Here is a 23424-nt window from a genome sequence, read left to right as displayed (position 1 = left end):
TACATTTTGTTATGAAAAATATACATATATTAAATTAAAACTATTTTGATATTTTATTTGTTAATAGTAAAATAGTTAAAAATGGAGCAAATATTAACAATAATACTGTCGTTAATAAACGAGGCCATGGCCATAAGAATAATAAACAAAAGTCAAAAACACTATATGTATATTATTATAACTTTTATATTGTAATATAATGCAGTTACTGCTATATCTGCTTCGAAATAAACATGAAATGTTCATTGAATTTACATGTTTGAATGAACAAAATAATATCACAAATAATAATTATTATTATCTTCATTGTTAAAAAATTGAAAAACTGTCACTTTCAGACCATTATATACCCTATGTAAAATATGTATAACGATTGGTTTTACAAAATTTTAAAATCTATAACGTCATTACCATTATATATAATATGCAAAAGTATTATTTTATATGGCTGTGAAATAATATTGTTTTGTGTTGCTCTTTATTTGCCTAAACATATACTCAATTTATATATTTGAACACAATAAATAATCATTTTAATTAGATTACATTTTTATAAGACAACGTATAAAGCAGTAATATATTGTTTTATTTTTAAATACTATTGTATTTTATATTATTTCATATTAATATTAATATGCCATATTATATAATTTTACTAATTTTATTCTACAAAATAATATATAGATTCTGAATATTTAATAATAATAATAAATATTCTACACTACTAGTACACAGTAGGTACACATTTTAAAAGTATAAAACGTATTATAATCGTCTCCGCAAAAATACCCTAACCTAACCTAATAACGGACTTGGTATTTATATAATAACACGCACAATAATATTATTATACCTATGTATACCTATTATTTATGTGTATTTATTTGTCGAGTGTATACGTATTGTTTCGTTTTTTTATTGAAACGTGATGTGTAAAAATAAGTTGTCAATTAATTTGTGTGAATAATATGTGTTTGGAACTGACAATTACATTAGCAGCAAATGATTGAAATCGAAATGAAAATTTTTGATTCTAGTTTCTATTTAATTTATCAATGTTCGTTTTTTCATTTAAATTTAAAATAATTTACTGTTTTTATTATTATTATTGCACGCTATTGATTTAATTGTTTTATGGTTATTAATAAGATTTACAACATGTAAAATGGGGTTACTTTGATATTGTGGGGCTACTTTGATAATCGAGGTTTTGTTATGAAAATATTGATTATAATTGTTGATAATATGTACAAATTGTCGTTTTTAATATGTAGTCGTTTGGTACAACTAGTATAGAACCCAAATATGTTGTTGATAACACGTTCTTATCGATGATTGTCTAGTTTTCGTTGTTGATTCGTTTAGTTATTAACTTACACGTTTTTTTTTTTGTTATATAAGATCTGCGCAAAGTAAGTACACTTTTATATACCATTTTTTAAATCATGTAAATAGCATGTTAATATAATAAAGACTGAAACACATTTATCAAAATTTAATTCCATTTTGAATTTAATGAAATGCATATAAGATTTTGACCTGGGGCTACTTTGATATATCATAGAGGGCAACTTTGATAACTTTTATACATACATTTCACTAGGTATAATATTTCATTATATATTTTAGTGGCTCGCAAATATAGAAAAAAAATTGGTGCTCGGTCTTATAAAAATTACTCAGATGAGATTTTAAATGAAGCACTCGATAAAATTGCCAATGGCGAGATTTCAATATTAGCTGCTAGTAAGGCCTATAAAATTTCCTATGGAACATTACATAATAGGTTCAATGGCAAGCATGGAAATAAGTGTGGGCATCCAACAATATTTAGTGAACAAGAAGAAATGTCTTTTCTTACAGATGCCATGAAGTGTGGAAAATGGGGCTTCCCACTTACGCTAATGGATCTTAGGTTAGTGTTTACATTTTAAGATTTGTGTTGCTTAGTCAACTAACTAGTAGTATATTTTTACAGAGTCATTGCAAAATCTTATTTAGATAGAAAAGGCATTGTGGTTGAATCATTTTCAAAAAATCTTCCTGGTATAGATTGGGCACGTAGTTTGTTAAAGAGATATAATAATATAGTTTGTCAACGTGTGTAGCAACCAATATTGCCAGATGTCGTGCAGAAGTCTCTCCCCAATGTATTTCAGAATATTTTGATAATTTGCAACAAGTAATTGAACATGTACCACCTCAAAATATTTATAATTATGACGAAACAAATTTACAAGATAATCCAGGGAAAAAAAAACTTATTTTTCAACGTGGAATAAAATATCCCGAACGTGTACAAAATCATTCTAAATCAGCTACATCTATTATGTTTTGTGGTTCTGCAACCGGGATTCTTTTGCCACCATATTTCATATATAAGGCAAATGAAATGTGGCAGCCATGGACCGAAGGAGGACCAAAAGGCGCACCATGTTGTCCTGAACCTTGTTGCTCTAGAGGATCTCGTTACAATCGTTCATCTCATGGATGGATTGATAGCGTTACATTTAAAGACTGGTTCCTAACTGCTTTTTTACCACATGCTAAACGACAGCCTGGGAGAAAAGTTCTAATAGGGGATAACCTATCATCCCACATTCAACAAGAAGTAATTGTTGAATGCGAACAAAATGATATTGACTTTGTTTGCCTTCCTAAGAACTCTACTCATCTAACCCAACCTCTAGATGTTGGTTTTTTTAGACCTTTGAAACAAGCTTGGCGAAATTCATTAAACGAATGGAAAAACCAAAATACAAGATTGAAGGCAATTCCAAAAGCATCATTTCCTACTCTTGTACGAAAAGCAATTGATTGTATGGATAGTTATAATGGTGGTGGATCAATTGCCAATGATTTGCAAGCATCTTTTAAAGCAACAGGCATTTATCCATTGAATAAACAAAAAGTGATGGACAAATTACCAAATACTAATGATTCAGATATCTTAATTAATGACACTGTTACTGATTATTTGAAAAGTCAACGATATCCAAATGCTGATGAAAATGCAAGGAAAAAAAGAAAAAAGATTACAGTAGCAGCAGGAGTAAGTATAACAGTGGCTACATTTGGTGACAATAATAATGAAATTTCTGATGAAGAGGTAGAAGTAAGCAATTTTCCAATCCTAACCAATGACTCTGAGTCAGAACATGAAGTGGTAGATGACTCTATACCAGAATATCAGCCACCAAGTAAAGATAACATAAAAATTGGAACCTTTATTTTAGTTAATGTTAAATTTGGTAAGCGTGGGATGTCAATTTATGTTTATCTTGCTGTAATAAAAAATATCAAGGACAATGTTATCACAATTACTGGACTTAAGTCATTGGACACAACGAAACAAACATTTAAATTAGTAAAAGATGATGTGTTTGAAGTAAATTTAGAACAAATTCAAGCAGTTTTGAAGTATCCTAAAGTTGAAGGCGTGGGGAAATCTATTAAATACAAATTTTCTTATTCATTGGATGTAAGAGAAGCTTAAAGTTATAACTTGATAAAATTTAGTTTAAAAAAGGCTAAATAAAATGTAAGTAACATTTTAGTTAATATTGTTATAATTAACATTAATAAGTCTGCCAGAAAACATAAGACTGAGTTAAATGAAAAGAAGATTAGGTATTTGTTATTGTTATTTTCATTATGTTTTTTTATTATCTTTATAATTATTATATGTTTAAGATATTGTAAAAAAATATTATTTTTTATTTAATATTGTATTAAAAGACTAAATAAAATATAGGTAACATTTTAATTAGTATTGTTATAATTAACATTAATAAGTCTGCCAGAAAACATAAGACTGAGTTAAATGAAAAGAAGATTAGGTATTTGTTATTGTTATTTTCATTATGTTTTTTTATTATCTTTATAATTATTATATGTTTAAGATATTGTAAAAAAATATCATTTTTATTTAATATTATATTAAAAGACTAAATAAAATATAGATAACATTGTTTTTATTACTTACCACCTAATTACATGTCAATGGAATTGAAAGAAATGTAATTATTTGAATTAATAGTTATATTTGTTTAGAAAAAAAATCATGTATCAATGTAACCCCACTTCACTTAAATTAAAATATTTCATAAAATAATTATCAAAAAAAAAAATTTCGGACAACATTGATAGTTTGGCTAGCCTACTATTTGATTTAATGAATAAAAATAGGGGGTATCAAAGTAACCCCATATGTGGTAAAACTTTGATAGCCACACATGACTTTAAAAATATATGTGGTTAAGATTATAAAAAAAATTTTTTTTGATTAATTCTTGTAGAGAAATATATATTTGAAGTAAAGCAATTTAATTAATACAATTTTCTTTACCATAGCATTAGTTAAATGAAAATACAACCAAAAAAACTAACGAAAATTATCAAAGTAACCCCATTTTACATTTGAAATATCTTTTTTATATTTTTATTATTTTAATATTAATTTCAACTAGCTTACGACATTGGGCGTGGCTGTGAAACGTGACTAATAAAACTAAATATTAATTATTATCTACTACACAAACAATATTTTACACCTCTTAGCTATTGTTGAGTTTTAAATTTTAAATCAATTTGTACATTTAAATTATACAAAAAAAATTTTAATTTATTTTTCGATTTTAATAAAATTCAAAAATCTATCTCGAATATTTCTTTTAATTTATTCCATAGTTTTAACGATTTTTATACATATAATAATCCAATTTTAAGCCTTTATTGTCAGAGAAGTCAAGAGTCCATGCTTAAAATTATACTATACAACAAGGTAAATATTATGAAGAGAGTAAACCCAATCAAAAAAAAAGAACACAAAATGAGGAAAAGTCATGTATTTTAAATTAAATATGATAATTATTAATAAGGTCCGAAAAAAATTTAATACTAAGTTTAGTTTACCTGGAAATTGTAACGATTTTGCTCGTAAAAATTATTTTTCTAAAAAATAATTATATTAATAAAACAGAAATTATTGTGTAAAATTACAACTTTTTCACTTTACCTAATATCTAAAATAAAGAATCAATGAAATAATTGATGGATACTAGAAAGTAAGTTCATTTGGTACATAACATCAATAAAAATATTGGTTTATCTACAAAATATATCCGCATGTTTTTCGTCTGAATGGACGGCCGAAGGCTCGGTTCTCGTCTATTTCGTTTATGCTTCACGTCGCTGTTAACCGACCATCTCACCCCATGGACATGGACACGCGAGTGAGCGCTCATGACGTTATACGTCATAAGACTCGTTTGTTGGCGTCGGGTGAACAACAATCACTGTCGGTTAAATGAGAGAGTGGTGGCTTAGGAATATAACGTGAACTGAAGAGTAGAGACAGTTTTTTCGTGTTTATATATATATGTGTATATAGTATATATAAAAGTTCTGCAGCAATAATAATAATAATTACATTTTGTACAAGTATAGCCGTAGAGGGAGTATTATATGACAGCAGGAGTAGTGGTAGTGATGAGACTTAACTACTCATGTGGGAAAAAAAGAGGCACACGGAATCGTCGTTTCCCCGAACTTTCCCACTCATCCGTCGAAACGATGCGTAACGTAGGTATAAATATATTGTTGATGTTATGTCGTTTTACTCTGCAGTAGCCGTAAAACCATATAAACGGAAGAAATAGAAATTGCAAAACGTATATTGCACCAATGGGTACAATACTGCTGCACTTGGGACTCGTATTCGTGGTTTAGTGTCGTTAACCCAAGTGACGTACTCCCTACTTCTTATCGCCCAATCACTATCAGCCGTCTCAGCGTGTATGTGCTTAAAATCTTAGCGCATAATATAATATATTATTATAATGTGTATTGTATACGTATGTTATCGTCATGTAAACGAACGTTGGTAAAGCAAATACGGGTAAAAGTAACAAAGATCACCAATGTGTCAAGTTGTTTGCTTTTTGCTTTTTTTTTTTTAGAGGGGTGGAAAAGTGAATTGTGTTTTTATTTTAATCATATGAAACCAACTCTGTTGTCAATTCAATATAGATTTACAAATTAGTCTTATAACTACAAGCAATCGGTGGTAATCAGGTATTGCCATTTTTAAAATATAATATATAAAATATTTATTTATATTTTGTACTCTATTATTTAAAAAATATTTGAAATTTTTACTTAAACAATGTTATTTGATCTTGTGATGTCGATGTTAATGTAACTTATAGTTTTGAGTATTAAAATAATAACTTTCTGGAAACCATATTACCTGTACGACTACGAAACTAAACAATGAATAAGTATAAGTAATAATGAAGAATTATGGATATATTTATCATAAGGCTTCGCACTGAAAGCATAGACTGTTTATGTAATTTAATTACAAACTAAAGAAACAAAATATAATTGTATTATCAAAATTGTTTAAAGAAAATAGTATAACAATAAAACAATAATAGGTCCTTATGGTTCATGTCAAGTCACCTTAGTCATAAGTATTATTATCTGATATAAATTCATCTGAAATTCTTTAGTGAACACTTACAATTTGACCTCAAAAATTAGTCCTTAAAAAATATCCCCGCCTCTTTTGAACAGCTCAAAATCCATTTTATATCAATACTAATTGATATGCGTATCTACACCCAAAATTATATATTATAGACAAATATATGTAACGATTCTTTGTAGTTTCAATGAATATTCGCATAAAAAACACCTATACCATATTTATACTGGATGATAGGTACACGGGACATGTAATCGAAAACAAGTGTAATTTCGATATGAAAGAACTTTATTCAGTTAAGTATATATCTGTAGAATATGGAACGATTTTTTATTTCTTTTTTTTGTTCCATTAAAATAGATAGTTACAAGTACTCATAATGTTACAATATATTTAAAATATTTTACCAGACGAATTCGATTTGATTGAAAAAAAACAGTTCTATCACTATTCTTACATTTAATACATATATATATGTATATATATATATATTATAATAGTTTATAATATTTACTTAGTAAAATTCAATTTATTCACTAAACAACTCGGGATATGACGTACTAATGAACCAGATACCATTTTATACACATACATATCATCCACTTTATTTAATTATTATGATTTGTGTTTTAAATATTCCTACTTACTTAATTATTGAAATTACTATTGTGCTAAAATAATTTCACACATATTTTTGTCGTTGAATGAGACATTTAAAGTTATCTGTAAAACAACTTAAGTTTGGATCAATTTTAATACTCATTTAAAAACCAATTGATTATAGGAATCTACAAATAAATTAAATGAAAAAAAAAGTTTTGAATTTTAAATTAATAATAATTATGAAAGGCAGTGGTGCTATAGTCACACAACTTGCCATGACGTGCTCAGTTATTGGTTCAAACCTCGATACATTGCAAAAAATAATTCTTCGAAAGATACGGAATTATTTTTCGTCTAATTGACATTCATTATATAATAAAATGTCACTGAAACGTAAAAATAATCAGGTGTGTTATACACACTTCAAATCGCGGCAGCTAGAATATTTTGTAACAACAATAATAATAAATAATCATAACGCAATAATACAATAATATTGTTATATTATATGGACATCGTCCGCTGATGATGATAATAATAACATTATTATTACTGTAAGCAGTCGTCTGGGTGTTCGTATTAATTAAAATTAATTTTCAAAGCATCGGTGGCAGGTCGTTTGTAACGTGGGTCAAGTACAATAATATATTATTATTATCATTGTTGTTGTTATTCTACAGTTGTATATACGTGTTGAAATGTAGACGGTAACCTACCTATTTGCATGTAGGTACCTTTATATTTTAATATATACTATCACGTCCTCAATGGCTTTTCTGAATATACTATATATATTTATAAATATGTGTGTGTAGTATAATATATGTTCGTATTATAGGTGTACGAACGTGCCAATAGGCTTGTGAATTAGGTATATTGCATAGTACAAAAAGATAATATTATACAAAAAAGAGCATTCTGTACGTGTATCGTGTAAATGTAGGTATATTATTATTACCATAACGTTCGTAATTCAATTTGAATATATTATTCGATAAAGTCTTGCGAAAAAAAAATTAATAAAATTAATATAATATGTTGAAACAGTGTTTAAGAGGACATCACATGCGCATATGTTCTCTCCATCTTACAAGTAACATAGCAAAATTAAGCTCGGCAAATCACGTTTACTTCCGTTAATTAATTAGTTAATTAGAGTGAATCAACCTTTTATGAAACTTGGCGTTAAGAACATTATCTATGTTCTTATATTGGTTATTTACTATTATTCAGTTTTTAATCGAGTTATGAGCATTTTTAATACACGCTATATTATATAGGTATGCATAACTTATGAAAAAATCAAATTATAGTAAGACACCAGCATATTATGAATATAGATTATGTTATTACCATCAAGTTTTATAATAGATCGATTCACTCTAGTTTTCAAACTAATGGGACTAAACGGGATCTGCTAAGTGTAAATTTACTGTTACACACTTGTAAGACGGAAGAAACACATTATGTGGTGTATTCTTAATCAAAATAACATACTATCCCTATTCCCTATACAAATAATTGACAGGGCTTCTCTTAAAATATGTATACAAAAAAAAAAAAAAAACATTAGGCAATTCCATACCTCTGCACTCTGCACTCCTTCATAACGATTAGAGAACAGCTGAACTCGCGTTAAAACCACTCAACGTTTAGATAATAAGTTCAGCGTATAGCTCTAAGAACATCGAAGTTTCATAATATTAATAACAGTAATAATAATAATACACACTCGTTGGCTGCCATCATGACATTATTACATGGCTTTTAAAATAATTTGTTTCGTTTAATTTATTAATTAATCGATTAATAATTGAGTGGATTAGTTTCCAACCAGGCGTGTTGTGCTATTTACACAAGCATAGTCTAAGTATAACCTTATTTTAAATGGGCTAGTGTATATGTATACAATATGCATGCATATAATCTAATATTCAAACACGATATAGGTATAATTTATAGCATTGTAGTTAATTTCTTTCTACGAAATACTATAATTTAAATCAAAAAGACATATCTTTCAGTTAATTTATGTATCGTTTTGATTAGTAATATCAAACATATTATTATTATATTATAAAGACAAAATATGTAGACAAATTATAGATCAACAGTTAAAAGGTAATCAACACACCTTAAGTTAATATTTTTAATTATCTTCTATGATTTCATTTATAAAAACGTATTATGTTATGTGTTCAAAACAGTAGAGAACAAGAAATATAGATGGATAAACCAACAATCCCAGTGATTAAAATAACCTAACATAACCTAGAAGATATCCTTTTAGATAACCCAAAGGTTAACAAATTTGACGATCATAAGATAAAATATTTAAAAGCCACTACCAATCTTCTAACTTAATATTCAATATTTTACCTTTAAGGTTGATAAATAAACTATAAAATCACATAGGAATTATTATTTTAATAAAACGATAGAAGTTTTTCGTAGGATGGTTGTGTATGTCTACACGACTGACAACTAAAGACTTGATGTGTTTTCCCATAAATTTAACTACCAATAAAGCGTTATCAATCTATAGCGAAGTTAAGCCATTTATATAAAAGTGTATGTTAAAACTAAATTTTAAAATGAAAAATTCAACTGTTATATGAATAATAAACGTTACACCTATATATTATACATTCATATTTAATATTATTTTAAGTATAATAATTTTAAAACATACAATACGACAAATCATTACGATGTATTAATATTTATTAAATACGAATTCAGTTGATATTTGATTATAAATATCAAGTACTAAAAACTCGGCACTTAACCATTCTAAACACTATAGGACAAGGCAGATAATATTGTAAACATTTTATTTTATTAAGCATAGAAGAAAATAATATAACGTTTATTCTTAAGTGTAATACGTAAAAACAACAATAATAATAACGGTTATAAGTAGAAACCACACACGTTCAAGGCTCTGTAATGTGTGATATAATATAGAGGAAGCCTTTTAGAAAACCATTCTTATGACAAAAACATAAATGCATTCGTATTCTCGGTTGTTAATTTCAACGTTAGTTTACCTCTTTGTACCAGTAGTCATGCGATGACGTTAAAATTACTTGTTAGTAATCATACTTATGTAGATTCAATGGAGGTACTCGTAACTATTTCTTTGTCATTCTTAAATAACTGACTAGACAATATCAAACGACACTGCTCAGCGTGTACGTCCTTTATGTTATGATAAGTTCTGTGCAGCGACTTTTCGCTTAGTTTACCTGTTGTTAATTAAAATAATTTCATAATGAAAACCGTCGTTTTAATTTTTAGTAAAAATTTTGCTTATAAAAACTAAAATGTCGACTACACTCGTTTGCAGTATTGCTGTGTTCAACTACGCGAACATTTCGTTTAATTAAAACAGCTACAATGTTCGAAGTTATATCGCCGTTTATCGTAGGCATATACCTAATATTATAATGTAATATTACATTTTCTCGTTATAATTCTAAACTTGGAAAACATTAACGTCATTTATTATTAGCAGTACAGGCGTAGTTCATCCTTTAAGTAGTACGTATTCCTTATTTTAGATTCTGAGCGGGGTGATTAATTTTACAATGATGTGTATTTTTTTTTTGACGGTCATCTTCTTTATGAACATTAAAATGTTTTGATTTTTTTAATAGACGAGGTTTTTGATAGCAAATTTGATCTAGTTAGTACTTTTGTAGATCAATATAGGGTTTTTTATAATCGAGGAAAAACATTTAAAATAATTTTTTCTCCTCTAACAATTATTGATATTTTGTAGTAGGCAGTTGATTTCAGTAAATACTTGAAATTTTTATCAAATGTTTACATTATTATTTCTGTTTATGATCAAATTTTCAAAATATTTCAGATATTTTAGAAATATTTATAAGCGTGAGAAATTGTATAAAATTGTATAGTTTTTTTAGTTTTTTTTTTTTTTATATATAGATAAATATTAATATAACATTATTCTCTGGGTAGAAATGATTGAATGTATTATATAAATCTTTTAGTAAGTTTTAAATCTCTAAATTGAAAAATATAAAAAATTTAGGTACTACCAACATATTTTTTTATAAGTGATTATAGTAAAAATTTCAACAAAGTTTATGCCGTGAAAATCACCAAATTGATTTGCAGTGAGAAATACATTTACATTTGTATTTTTGCACTTAAGATTTTAAAATTGAATATTATAAAGTTTATGATAAGTTATATAATATATAAAAAAAAAAAAAATTTCTACCGAAACCAAAATTAATTTTTTATGAGGATTTCATATTTAAATGCTTAAGACATTATACTCGCAAAATAATTATTTTTTCTCTTACACATTTGAAGTTTTGAAGATAGAATTTTGATAAACCTTATCATAATCTCCAAAAATTGCAAACTATTTTAAGTTAGAAATTCATAAAAACCTTTTTTATATGTAAGTTTTGAAGATGTAGTACAATTATTATAGAAAGACATATTAAGTTCAAATTTATACGGAATACTTACCTATTTTAAGATAAATAACAATATTTATTTATTTTTTTGTTATAATTTAAAAAGATTGGTTACTTTAAAGTTATAGGTATATAAAATCATTATATATAATTAATAATTTTACTATATGCAATGATGTTTTTTATTTTATCTATTTTTAATATGAATCTATATTTACTGTTTTATGGTATTTACAGAAAGATATTATTAAGTACATTATAATTTAATTATGTTGATATAATACTATGGTATAATTATAGATTATTAGAATTAATAACTAATAATACTATATACTTGCAATATTTTCAGAAAAAAAATATATAAATGTATGTAATACTTAAATTAAAATGAATAACTATAATATATTTATATAAAAAAAAACCATAAAATACATTTAATAGTATATTAAGCTGACAGGCCTTCTTTACTCAGAATCGTTTTTCATATACTTACAATGATATTTATTTGAATAACATGCCCACAAAATCATAATAGTAAACCAATCGACATATTAAAATGTACACTAGAGCGGTACCCACTAGACTAATTTTTTTAATAATATACTTAGCATCGGTTCTATAACAGCTTAAATCGTAATATGCAGATATATTTTTTATTATAGAGGCAATTTTTTTTTTAATTTAACATACCTACTTTCCGAGTAGGTAACATATTATTATATAAGACTTTACATATATTATGTAAATTGAACACATACTTTTATTACACACAGTGCAGTGTATGTTAAAATATAGTGAGACATTATTTATATTTATTTTGATTAACCACATAATATAAATGGATAATAAATTTAACACTGTACTTGTGAAAAAAAAATTAATACAATAATATATAAAATTATCCTTACAAAGAAATATCCAGATGTTGCCAATAGAAGGATGGTTAAAACTAGAAAATCGTGAAGGCTGTTAATTTGTCGTTTGAAAAATAATCAAACGACCACACGTGGGGAAAAAGAAAAAGAGACAAATTGTGATGACAGCGGTATAGGACATGGTATATTGTATACCACACGAAAATAAAGAAACGCAATTCTCATACAAGACTGTGTCATTTGGCGAATTTCCAGAGAATCATCCTAGCACAGTGCCATGTAAATTAAATTTGTATCAATTTCGTTATTGAAATAATAAAATTTCTAAATGCATTAATAATCTTTTTTTTTTTAATTTTTCTTTATTCAAATAACACCATACTAATAAATATTAATAATAATACATTTATTTAGCAAACAAAAAAAAAAACAAAATACTAGATTAAAAGAAATATTTATAACATGTTTGAAAGCTCATACAATAAGCATAGACATACTCGAAGACGGATGAGCTAAATAGCTGAATAATTCAAATGGTGTATTTTTAAAAACAATAATATTATATGACTACAACATACAATTGATATATTGTTGTAATAATTATGTAAAATAAATAATTTTTTTTATGAATTATATAAAAGTATACTATATTTTGTGTTATTTTTAGTACATGATCACAATATTCATTCACCTAATTTTGAATAGAAAATGGAATTAACTCAGGTTTTGTAACATTGTTGTTGTAGGAAAAAATAATTAATTATTTGTTTAAAATAAATTATGATTTTTAATTTTACTTATTTTAATGAGTTATATTGTAATAAGTCTATTTACATCAGTTATTAATTATTAGATGAATATTGTAAACTGTGTCATATAATGGCAATATTTATTTATAAGTCCTTAAAATTGACTAGCTATAGTTTCAGAACTTTTATTTGGCTGACCATGTTAGAACAATACATTTTATGGACGATGAATGACGACAATAAATGAAAATACATTGCAAAATCTAATTATCGTTACATAAAGCGAGAGCCATCATTGACTATCAGACAAATTTCCTAACCTTTCGAATAAAAGCCTGGAGGAGGTGGCCCTTTGAACAATTTCCACTAGACCATTTCCGCTGACTGATTTGCAGTCACTAAATTCTTTTTACCCCACAGGGTTCTATTCCCATCCCCGTTAATGTGCTTCCGTTATTTTTCATTTAAAAATCCATGTCCATTTACTTGAAAATAATGCACGCACATACACTGTATATAATGTGTGGATTTGTTTTAAGACCAAATTTACTATAATTAGTTTATTTTATTTTTCAGATCAAATGAACTATTTGAAAGAATTATTTAAAATAAAATATGTAACCGAACGCTATAAAATTCTAATTAAAAATAAAACACAAATTGTAAATCAACAACATATTACATGGGACAATAATTATTAATAATATATAAATTATGCAATCTCACATTATCATCATATTATACAAAACTACAATAGTGAAATTCATTATAAATTTATTATAAATGTATTGATAAATACGTACGTGTGTATTAATGTATATAGATATAAATAATTCATGAAGTTAACGTCATAAGTTAATCCAATATGGGAATAACAAAATAAACAAACAGTTGGTTTGAAGAGAAAATATTACTAATAGCTACAAACAAATCGAAACAATACAGGGTGGTGCTTATTTTAAAGTGAAAATGAATGCAGTTCAAGGAATATTTAAAATTGTTTATGCTCCATTGTAGTTTTAGGCCACAGTAGCTATGTGTTTATCGTTTATGTGTCGGGAATATACTTTCAACAATTTAAAATTTAAAAACATCAAATTCAAACATACAAAACGAATAAAAAGCGATATATATATATTCTACATTTATTACATTTATATTCTATCTGTTCCTTTAATCAAAAATTAAAACAACCATAATATTGAAACTATGTCTTTTGTATAGTTATATAAACCTAAATTATTATCAACATTCAGGAATGGATTGGTATTTCATGTATTTTAGAGAAATATTGTAAATATGCCTCAAAAGAAAATAATATTTGTTTGCTACACTTGCATTACAACCATTACAACAATCATTTACAACTAAAGTATTATGTTATAATAAAACATTGTTGATAATAATAATAAATAATACAAACAATATTTAGTTAAAACGATATGATATCAAAATTGTTTTACGAAAATATTTACTTTTACTAGCAATTCAAATTAAAACCATTATAGAAGGGCTACGTGCATTTGCCACTCCTGATTTTTTGTTGAGTTGTTATACTAAAATTACATTTTTAACATATTTTCAAAATATAAGCACATTTCTTAAATTTATATCGTTATACTATCTCATGGTCAACTCCACGGAAATAAATGGAGTAAGTGGAGGAATATTCAAACACGTTTATCAAATCATTCCATGATTTAAAAAGAATTTTCAAAATAATTGAATAAAAATAAATATTTAATAATCTTGTAAATATTTTATTTGTTGAAAAATAATACGTTATAATTATATACCGGACTTATATGCATTTTAAATTTAAAAGTATACATACAAACATGCACTTAAAAAGTCAAAATATGCAAGAAGAGATGTAAAATAAAATTTCAATTTTTATTACATTTAATTGATGTATATATAATATTTATTCGTATACTTGATTTTAATTTTACAGTGATAATTATTTATTAATTTTATTAACATTTTCATAAACAAAAAGTAAGATGAATAATATAACAAATATACAATATAAAAATGTAATTTAATTTTTAATCATTAATGAATTGTAAAAAATTATTTTACTAAAGTTTAATAGTATATACATTGGTGATATAGTAGTATAAATAGGAAAAACTATCTACGAAAAATTTAATATAGTATGTTAATTGGAAAAACAATAACTTAACGCTATTTTTAGCGCCCGAATATTCTTTGAGACATAAAATATTTGATATTAATATTATATAAACGTACCTATAATCTGTATTTCTTTTTTTTTTGCTCAACACCTTTTTGGATCGTTAGGTGTATATTTGTACGGGTTTTTGTTAAAATATGCAAAAATATGCAGAACATGCAATAACGTCAGAATATGCAAAAATATGCACTTTAAATTTTGATATTCAATCAATCAAGTAATAATTTGTGGACACTTATTGACTGCATGGATATGCTGTTGAAAATAGAAACATGCATTTTATACAAAATTCAGTCTTTAGTTATAATGTTAATACACGATAATAATAATTACCAATTGGCAATAATGTCTTAAGTAATAGTTATAAATATATCAAATATTATTGCGTAAAAAATATATTATATTCGTAGGAACATAGTTCAACATAATACAGATTTATTAGTGAAATGTTCACAAGTCGCGTACTGATTTTAATAGATAGATAATTTAAGTATATTATGTTTATAACACACAAAGATAATGGAACTAATTGAGAGTGGGGAGGACCCTAGTGAGTCGGAGGATTTAGCCTATGAAAAAGTTAGCGATTTCAAATATCTGGGAGCTACATTGAGTACAAAGAATGATTGGTCAAAGGAAATAAGTATTCGGATAAACAAAGCTCAGAGAACGTTCTATGCACTGACAAAATTTTTCACGTCCAAAATGTTATCAAGGAAGACGAAAGCAAGACTATACGTAGCCATTGTAAGACCGACGATAACATATGGTTGCGAAGCTTGGACGACAACCAAACAAACAGAGAGAAAACTAAGGACTTTTGAACATAGAATATGGAGGAAAATATGTGGACCTGTCTTTGACGAAACAACGGGGAATTGGCGGAGGAGGTACAACAGAGAGTTGTACGATATGTTGGAACTAACAACAGTAACAAGCTTCATTAAAAGCCAAAGGATACAATGGCTAGGACACATAATGAGAAGACGAGAGAATGAAATAGTTAGAGTGACATTGGAATGGAAGCCAATAGGTAAAAGACCAAGAGGTAGACCGAGAAAAAGATGGATAGAAGTGGTAGAAGAAGATTTAAAAATCCTTGGAGTTGAGAATTGGAGGGAGACAGTTCAAGATAGAGACAGGTGGCGAAGTGTAGTAATATCGGCAAAAACTCTTAGAGAGTAGAAATGCCATTGGAAGAAGGAAGAAGATGTTTATAACACACGAATGTGTGTATCGATATCACAACTTGACTATGCAAATTCATTTATTTTTATAATGTCAATAATATCGACACATTATTACGTAGGTATGTAAGTTTTGATATTTCTAATATAAGTCATTTATTTATTATTGTGATGCGATAAGGTTCAAAATAATTAAATATCGACATAATTTCGAAACATTTTAATTATTAACATGATACATTAATGAATTTGTTTTAAAATACATACACAATAAAATATAAAGAAAAAATAGTGTTACTGGTAGAAAGATAATTATAAAAATAGATGAAAGAAAATCATTCTTAACCGTTCTTTTTAACATCTTGAGAAAAATATTTTGTGATTAAGAACGCAGTTTAAAATTTATCTTATAAATTTCAATTTAAAAATTAAAATTATTGTAACTATACATTGCTTAATTAAAGAAAATAGAATTAATTATAAGACGGTCATACAATTTTCAAAATTAAAATATATAGATAACAGTAATATAAAACGTAAGTAATTTTTACACTTTGTTTTTCATAAATTTTAGACATTTTAATATTATTATGTAATACTAACGGAAACTTTGATAAATCTTAAATATAAAAAGAAAAATTATTAATAATGTCAAGAGAAAAATTCACAGCTTACCAGGAACACCCAACAGTTTTCTCAGTAAAGACGACAAGTTAAAACAGAAATTGAGGGATAAACCAAAACAACTCGAGCAGAAATTACAAGTTTGCAGACTTTAATGAATGGTTTTATAATCGAAAAAGAAAACATCGTATACTTTTTTGAGTTGACCTAAGTATAATTTAATGTTAATTGGTTGAAAATTCAGTTAAGTAAATGTCATAAAAATACATCTTAACGACGAGAGATTATTTTCGTTATTTGAATCATACTACTGAATACTGATAAATAGTTTCCATTATTTTATTTTGAAAAATCATATTTCTACAAAATAATACTAATACATACAATTTAATCTACTTAAGTTATAACCTATAACTATCAATATTAATATTGGTATGTGAAAATATAACAAATATATATTATGCATATTAAAAACTAGTTATTCTCAGTTATAAAATGCTTGGTAATTATTAGCACCGAATACTCTATATTCAGAAAATGTATTTAAAGAAAGTTCAATATTTCAATATATACAACAGAAACTTGATTTTAATTAATTTTACATTAACAGTTATAAATAATTTATGTGATGTAAAACAATATTGTAGGTTATTAGTCTGAAAATTCTCTTCAAATTGTGTTCAAATTAAATAATATATAGATTTCTACAAAATACAATTATATATATTATAATATAATGATGAATAAAAATAATTTACATAAATTTCAAATTTGTATCAATCATACTACCTATGTTTTTACAATCATTTAATAATAAATAATTTGAAAATTTGATTCAACACTTATGTATACATTTTTTATTGATAATAATTAATTTTAAACATGTTTTATGTTTATTTATAAGGAAAAAAATGGTTCAAGTTTATTTTATAAATATGTTGATTAAATAAATTACGTACCGTTTACACTTTAGTGATTTCTATCTAAAAAAAAGTATAACAGTTCATTTAAATACTGACAATAAGATGGAAACAAGAGAAGACTTTATTTTCGTTTAAAAGGTGTTCGCAATAAGTCTCTTAAAAGTCATATCTGACTTAAATAATCATAATGACCGTGGAAGAAAACATACAGCTATTGTACATTGGCTGTAATAAAATTATTTATCTTTTTTATATAGATAAGACCTTAAAAATGAATGTAAAAGCCGTGTTTTTTTAGGGTAAAAAAAAGAAGAAAACAACTTCACAAATATAAAGCACTCTTAAGGGACCAAAACTAAAGTATGAATTGTGTTTTTTCCTGTACAGGTCAAGTGAAATTTACTTTTGTAAGTTTGTTGATCTTGGCATCAACGCTTATCACCCAATGTCACAATTAAAAATTAAAAATATACAAGGTTTTAAAATTAAAAGTATATTGTAAAGAAAAAGGCAAGATAAAACATTAACATTACAACAGTCAAATAATTTTATAGCATTTTAAAATGATATTTTGTTTGAATGTGGTTGTAATAATACGAGTTATAATATGTAAATTAATATCATTATATGTAAAGATAGTTTGTAAATAATACAATACATAAACAGGAATCTTAAATTAATTATGTTTCATCATGAATTTCTGCCATACATGTATAGCTATTTTCGGTAATTTTAATTATTTTTTGCCCTATTGGTTAAATTAGTGCGGTTAAATACTAAATTAGTGCTTACAACCCTTAAGTTATCTGCAAAGTAAAATATATTATTACATGAGTATTATAATTTTATTTATTTAGGTATACGTGTATTATCTAAGATAATTAAAATAAAAATCCTTCTGTATTCTCCCGTTTGTTATTAATCCTTCACTGATACATCATATATTGTATTAAAAATACCACGATATTTTAATAGTCACCGCGTATTATCACAATCCATATTACTTTACCATGAAAGTATGATACAATATACTTTGTTAGTTAAAACTATTCTTCCAGAAACCAAAGAAAATTAATTTGTATACATCGTACCTTGCATTATATTTTAAGTAGTGTCATATGTGTAATTGGGCTATAATATCAATAAATTATAAGAAACTAAATTTTTTCAAGAGAAAAGTATTAAGTAAATGTATCGTTCTGGCTTTAGCTCTGACACTCAAGTATGGAAGAGAAATTCAAATGAAAAGCTGAAACAATAATATTCTATGAAAAGAAAGTACATTTCTGATTATAAAAGTTGAAAGAATGCAGAGGGTGGTTATCATATGGATTGTCGAAAATAGTATATAAAATATACATTAATTGTGATAAACTCAAATACTATATAATTAAAAGATCATGCCAAAAACAACAATTGTAAGACAAGGTTAAAACAAACATAATATTAAACAAGTATAAGGACCTAAAATTAATGTAAACGTAATAAGAATTCGTTATAAAATTTGGTATTAAAAGCAAAGTCCTAAGATAATCCATAACGCTAAAGAAAATAAAAACTTAATACACAAACATTATCACAAATCACAATAAAATATTATAGGTACTTAAAATGATTATAAAATACACCCCATATACTTACCATTAAATAATAGTTTAAATGAAATGATGGACCACCTAAAATATTTTGTTTTTGTTTATATTTTGTATATTTTAATTATGCTTAAATTTTTTGAAAATAATTTTCTCGAATTTATCCTTACATAGATTTATTTATTTTTTTTTTTTTGTCGTGGTTTAAAAAATGATCTACAACTCGAGTGTTACAAAGAATCAAAACACAACGAGCAAATAGTAATAATAATAAAAAATAATAAATGAAAACCATTTTTCAAATCAGAATGCGTTGTTTACTGCACAAGGGACACAATATTTATGTACGCGCGTATATGCCGAGCGTATGCAATATATACACATATTTTTTTTGCCACTATACCGAAACCCTGTTGTTATTGTTCGACTCTCGGAATCAATTGAAGGCATTGCGCGATTAATGATGCCGATTTCCTGCACGACATGGCCGGTGGAGATGGAGGTGAACACAAACTGTAATGGTTACAGCCCCGGGGAGTCACGCGACACACACAAATACACCTACACATGGAGAGAAATCCGACTGAAGGATAGAGAGAGAAAGAGAGAGAGAGAGAAAAAAAGAATCTGTCAGCTGAACACGACCTAGCTAGCTATATATACGAGCGGTTGTCCGCTTTATTTCGGTTCCCCACAGCGCGATACGCGAAACTTTAACTCCAACTTTGGGTCCTTTGAAATTTGTAAAATGGATACTGACACTGATTTATACGTGAGATTTAATGCGAATACAGAAGAAACAAGAATGCAAACGCGATAGAAAAAACCTACCACCATCTCAAGTAAAACATATTCATACTTGAATGTATGTTTGTGTGTGTGTGTGTGTGGGTGTGTGTAGATGATGCGTTAGAGATTTTATCACAAACAAGTTATCATCGGAGGATGGCGTTGAGTTTGTAGTAAAATTTGGTTAATTGACAGTTTTCAGTAACCAATCTTTGTAATGGGCGTTCATTCGATCAAACGGCGTTCGGACAAATCATTGTCATCCGATGTCTATATTCAACGAAAATACACATAGACGTAGGTATACTCTGTATATAATGTAGTTCCTGGATTGTTTTGACAACTCGAAAACAATAACGGATTGACACTGTGACGTATTTCAGTATTCTAATAGTTAGCTTTTGCGTTTATCAAGCCAGCATATCATATTTTAAAAGCCGAGCAGTAGATGATGACAATGACCTCTAAAGTCTTGTATCGATTTTTTTTTTGCGTTTTATAATTCTTAACAATTCTGAATTACGATCAATGTGTAATAAGTGTTGGATTGAATCAACATGTAATCCGACATCGGTAGATACTTTTGCTTAAAAATAGATTAAAGATATTTAGGTATTTCCACATATTTGTGAGCAAAAAATAATAATATATAGGCACAACTATAAACAAAAAAATATATTATTGTAAAATTACAATAACCGTAAATTTTTGATTTAAAATGTTTTAATTATTGTAATGATTTCCAGAAAAACATTTGAAAAAAAATGTTTTACTAATAAATAAATATTTTTTATTATTTGAAAAAAATACTTTCAATAATATTCAAAGTACTTTAAAATAAAAGTTTTTTTTTAAAGTATTAATGATAATTTATTCCGAAAGCTACACGTGACTGTCTACACGCGAAGTACCTTTATTTGAATAAAGGTAATAAAGAGAACGAAAATAATAGTTGTATTTTTCTGATTGAATGATTTTTTTCAATTTAAAAATGACGTAGTTTTAATTAAATGTTACAATAAAAATTCAATAATCGAATGAAAGTCAAGCGTAAAAAATCTTTATTTAAGTATTTGATTAAATAAATTCTAAAATATAATTTATAAAATTATGATTGTTTAAAAAATATACAACTTTTAAAATAATAGGTATAATTAATAATAAAATATTTTACTTACATTATTAAGAGAAATTAAATTTAAATGTTATCACAATTAATATCAGTTTTTAAGAAAACAAATAAAGAAATGACAGCATTTTAAATAAACTGAAAAAGGTAGAACAATAAATGTCGAGTGGGTTACTACAATGGATGTGTTAAATTTGAAGTCAGTGATAAACTATTGGATACGAAAAACGATTCTGACCAAGGATGTTGTCACCTTATACCACTAAGTATATTTCATTTTTTTTTTTTTTTTTTTTTGATATTACTTTTAAAATATTTTTTTTAATTGGTATTACAGTAGGTTTATTATTAACTTTTCTCAAAAACAGTGCATTTATCATATTATTAGAGTTATTATAATAATATTTATTTATAATTCATTATTTTATTGTTATTAACTTTTGAGTTAATACCATCTTATTGTAAATAGAGTGAAAACGTTTATATAAATAAGTAATAGCTTAAAATTAATTTACATATTTTAAAAATTGTATTTTTAATATTTTTATTTGCTTTTAATAACAACCTTTAAACAACCATGTTTTCAACGTATTAAATTTTTTAGGTTTTTGGCATTGTAAACATTTTTTTTTTTTTTTAATCAACAACAGTTTAAAAAAAATTTAAAAAATCAAAATATTTTTATACCGATAAATGACTCGATAAGAGATATTTTTGAAACTTTTATAAATTTATTATTAAAAAACTATTTGCGATTTTTTTTTCAAAATTCTAACCTTAAACTGTTTTAAAACAATTTAATTTTTAATTAGTTAATGAATACTTTGTGGGAAAACGTATTATAAATGTTCAAACATTTTTACAAGACGAGAATTTTTTATCAGCATTGATTGTAAAAAAAAAATCAAGCTATGTAAATAATAAATAATATAAGATTTAAACAACAAAATGAACGATTTCCAATTTTTATAAATAGTTCAAAAAAGTCAACGTATTTAGAAATACATATTGTGTATAATAAATACTAATATGAATTTAATTTTAGTGAAAATTTGAAGTATTTAATATTATTTGTTTTTGAGTTACATAAAAAAATTGATTTTATTACAAAGTTAGAATTTGAGTTTGTAACTATTTTTTTTCCTGATAATTTTTAAATGTACTATAAATGTTTACTTCTAATCCTTAAAAGTACCAAAATTAGATAAGATCCTACTTGATAATTTTTTTAAATCAAAGCATTTTTATTGATCTAAAAGACAATATAACACAGTATAATATAAAATATAATATTTATGACTCCGTTCAAAATCTTTAATAATTGTTACTAGACAGTATATTGTGTGAAAAATGATATAGATCCATTCAAATAATGATTGTATATTATACTCATAAATTTTAAATAATTGAATTATGATATTTTTTTTTTGCTGAGAAATATTTTTGACCAATTTATAGTTTCTTAATTTTACGAACTAACATAAACAAAAATAATATAACTCATACATGATTGTTTTAAAGAAGATTAAAGAAATGTAATTTGTTTGAGATTATCTACGCAACAGTATTTCACATGACGTTGAATCTTTCTTAAGTAATTTAGTGCACAAATTAAACCGTAAATTTGGTGAACTTGCTGTAGTTATAATTACATTTAAGTAGAGAAATGAGAATATGATTAACGGCAGTGACAAACAATCCAGAAATGTAATTCTAGACGTGATTACTATTTCATATAATACGTGTGTATTAAAATTGTTTAAAACCTTGACATTGTAATCGTATTGCTTAAGTGAGATGTGATAAGTT

The 23424-nt window shown here is 25.7% G+C and overlaps 2 protein-coding genes across 2 annotated transcripts in view; both read left to right on the top strand.

Annotated features, from left to right (window-relative positions):
• Nucleotides 1-23424, top strand: part of LOC114119637 (tetraspanin-2A) — a 161045-nt gene that overhangs the window by 37316 nt on the left and 100305 nt on the right. The window lies entirely within an intron of this gene.
• LOC126549635 (uncharacterized) lies at nt 676-3889 on the top strand. The gene is given in 4 exon segments (XM_050199410.1): nt 676-1412; nt 1630-1915; nt 1979-2087; nt 2090-3889. Coding segments are annotated over 4 exon segments (1803 nt in total). The 5' UTR covers nt 676-1411; the 3' UTR covers nt 3497-3889.

This window comes from Aphis gossypii, chromosome 2, assembly GCF_020184175.1.
Source record: "Aphis gossypii isolate Hap1 chromosome 2, ASM2018417v2, whole genome shotgun sequence".
Classification (NCBI taxonomy): Eukaryota; Metazoa; Arthropoda; class Insecta; order Hemiptera; family Aphididae; genus Aphis; species Aphis gossypii.
Note: the sequence above shows the minus strand (reverse complement) of the source record. Positions and strands in the feature narration are given on the sequence as shown.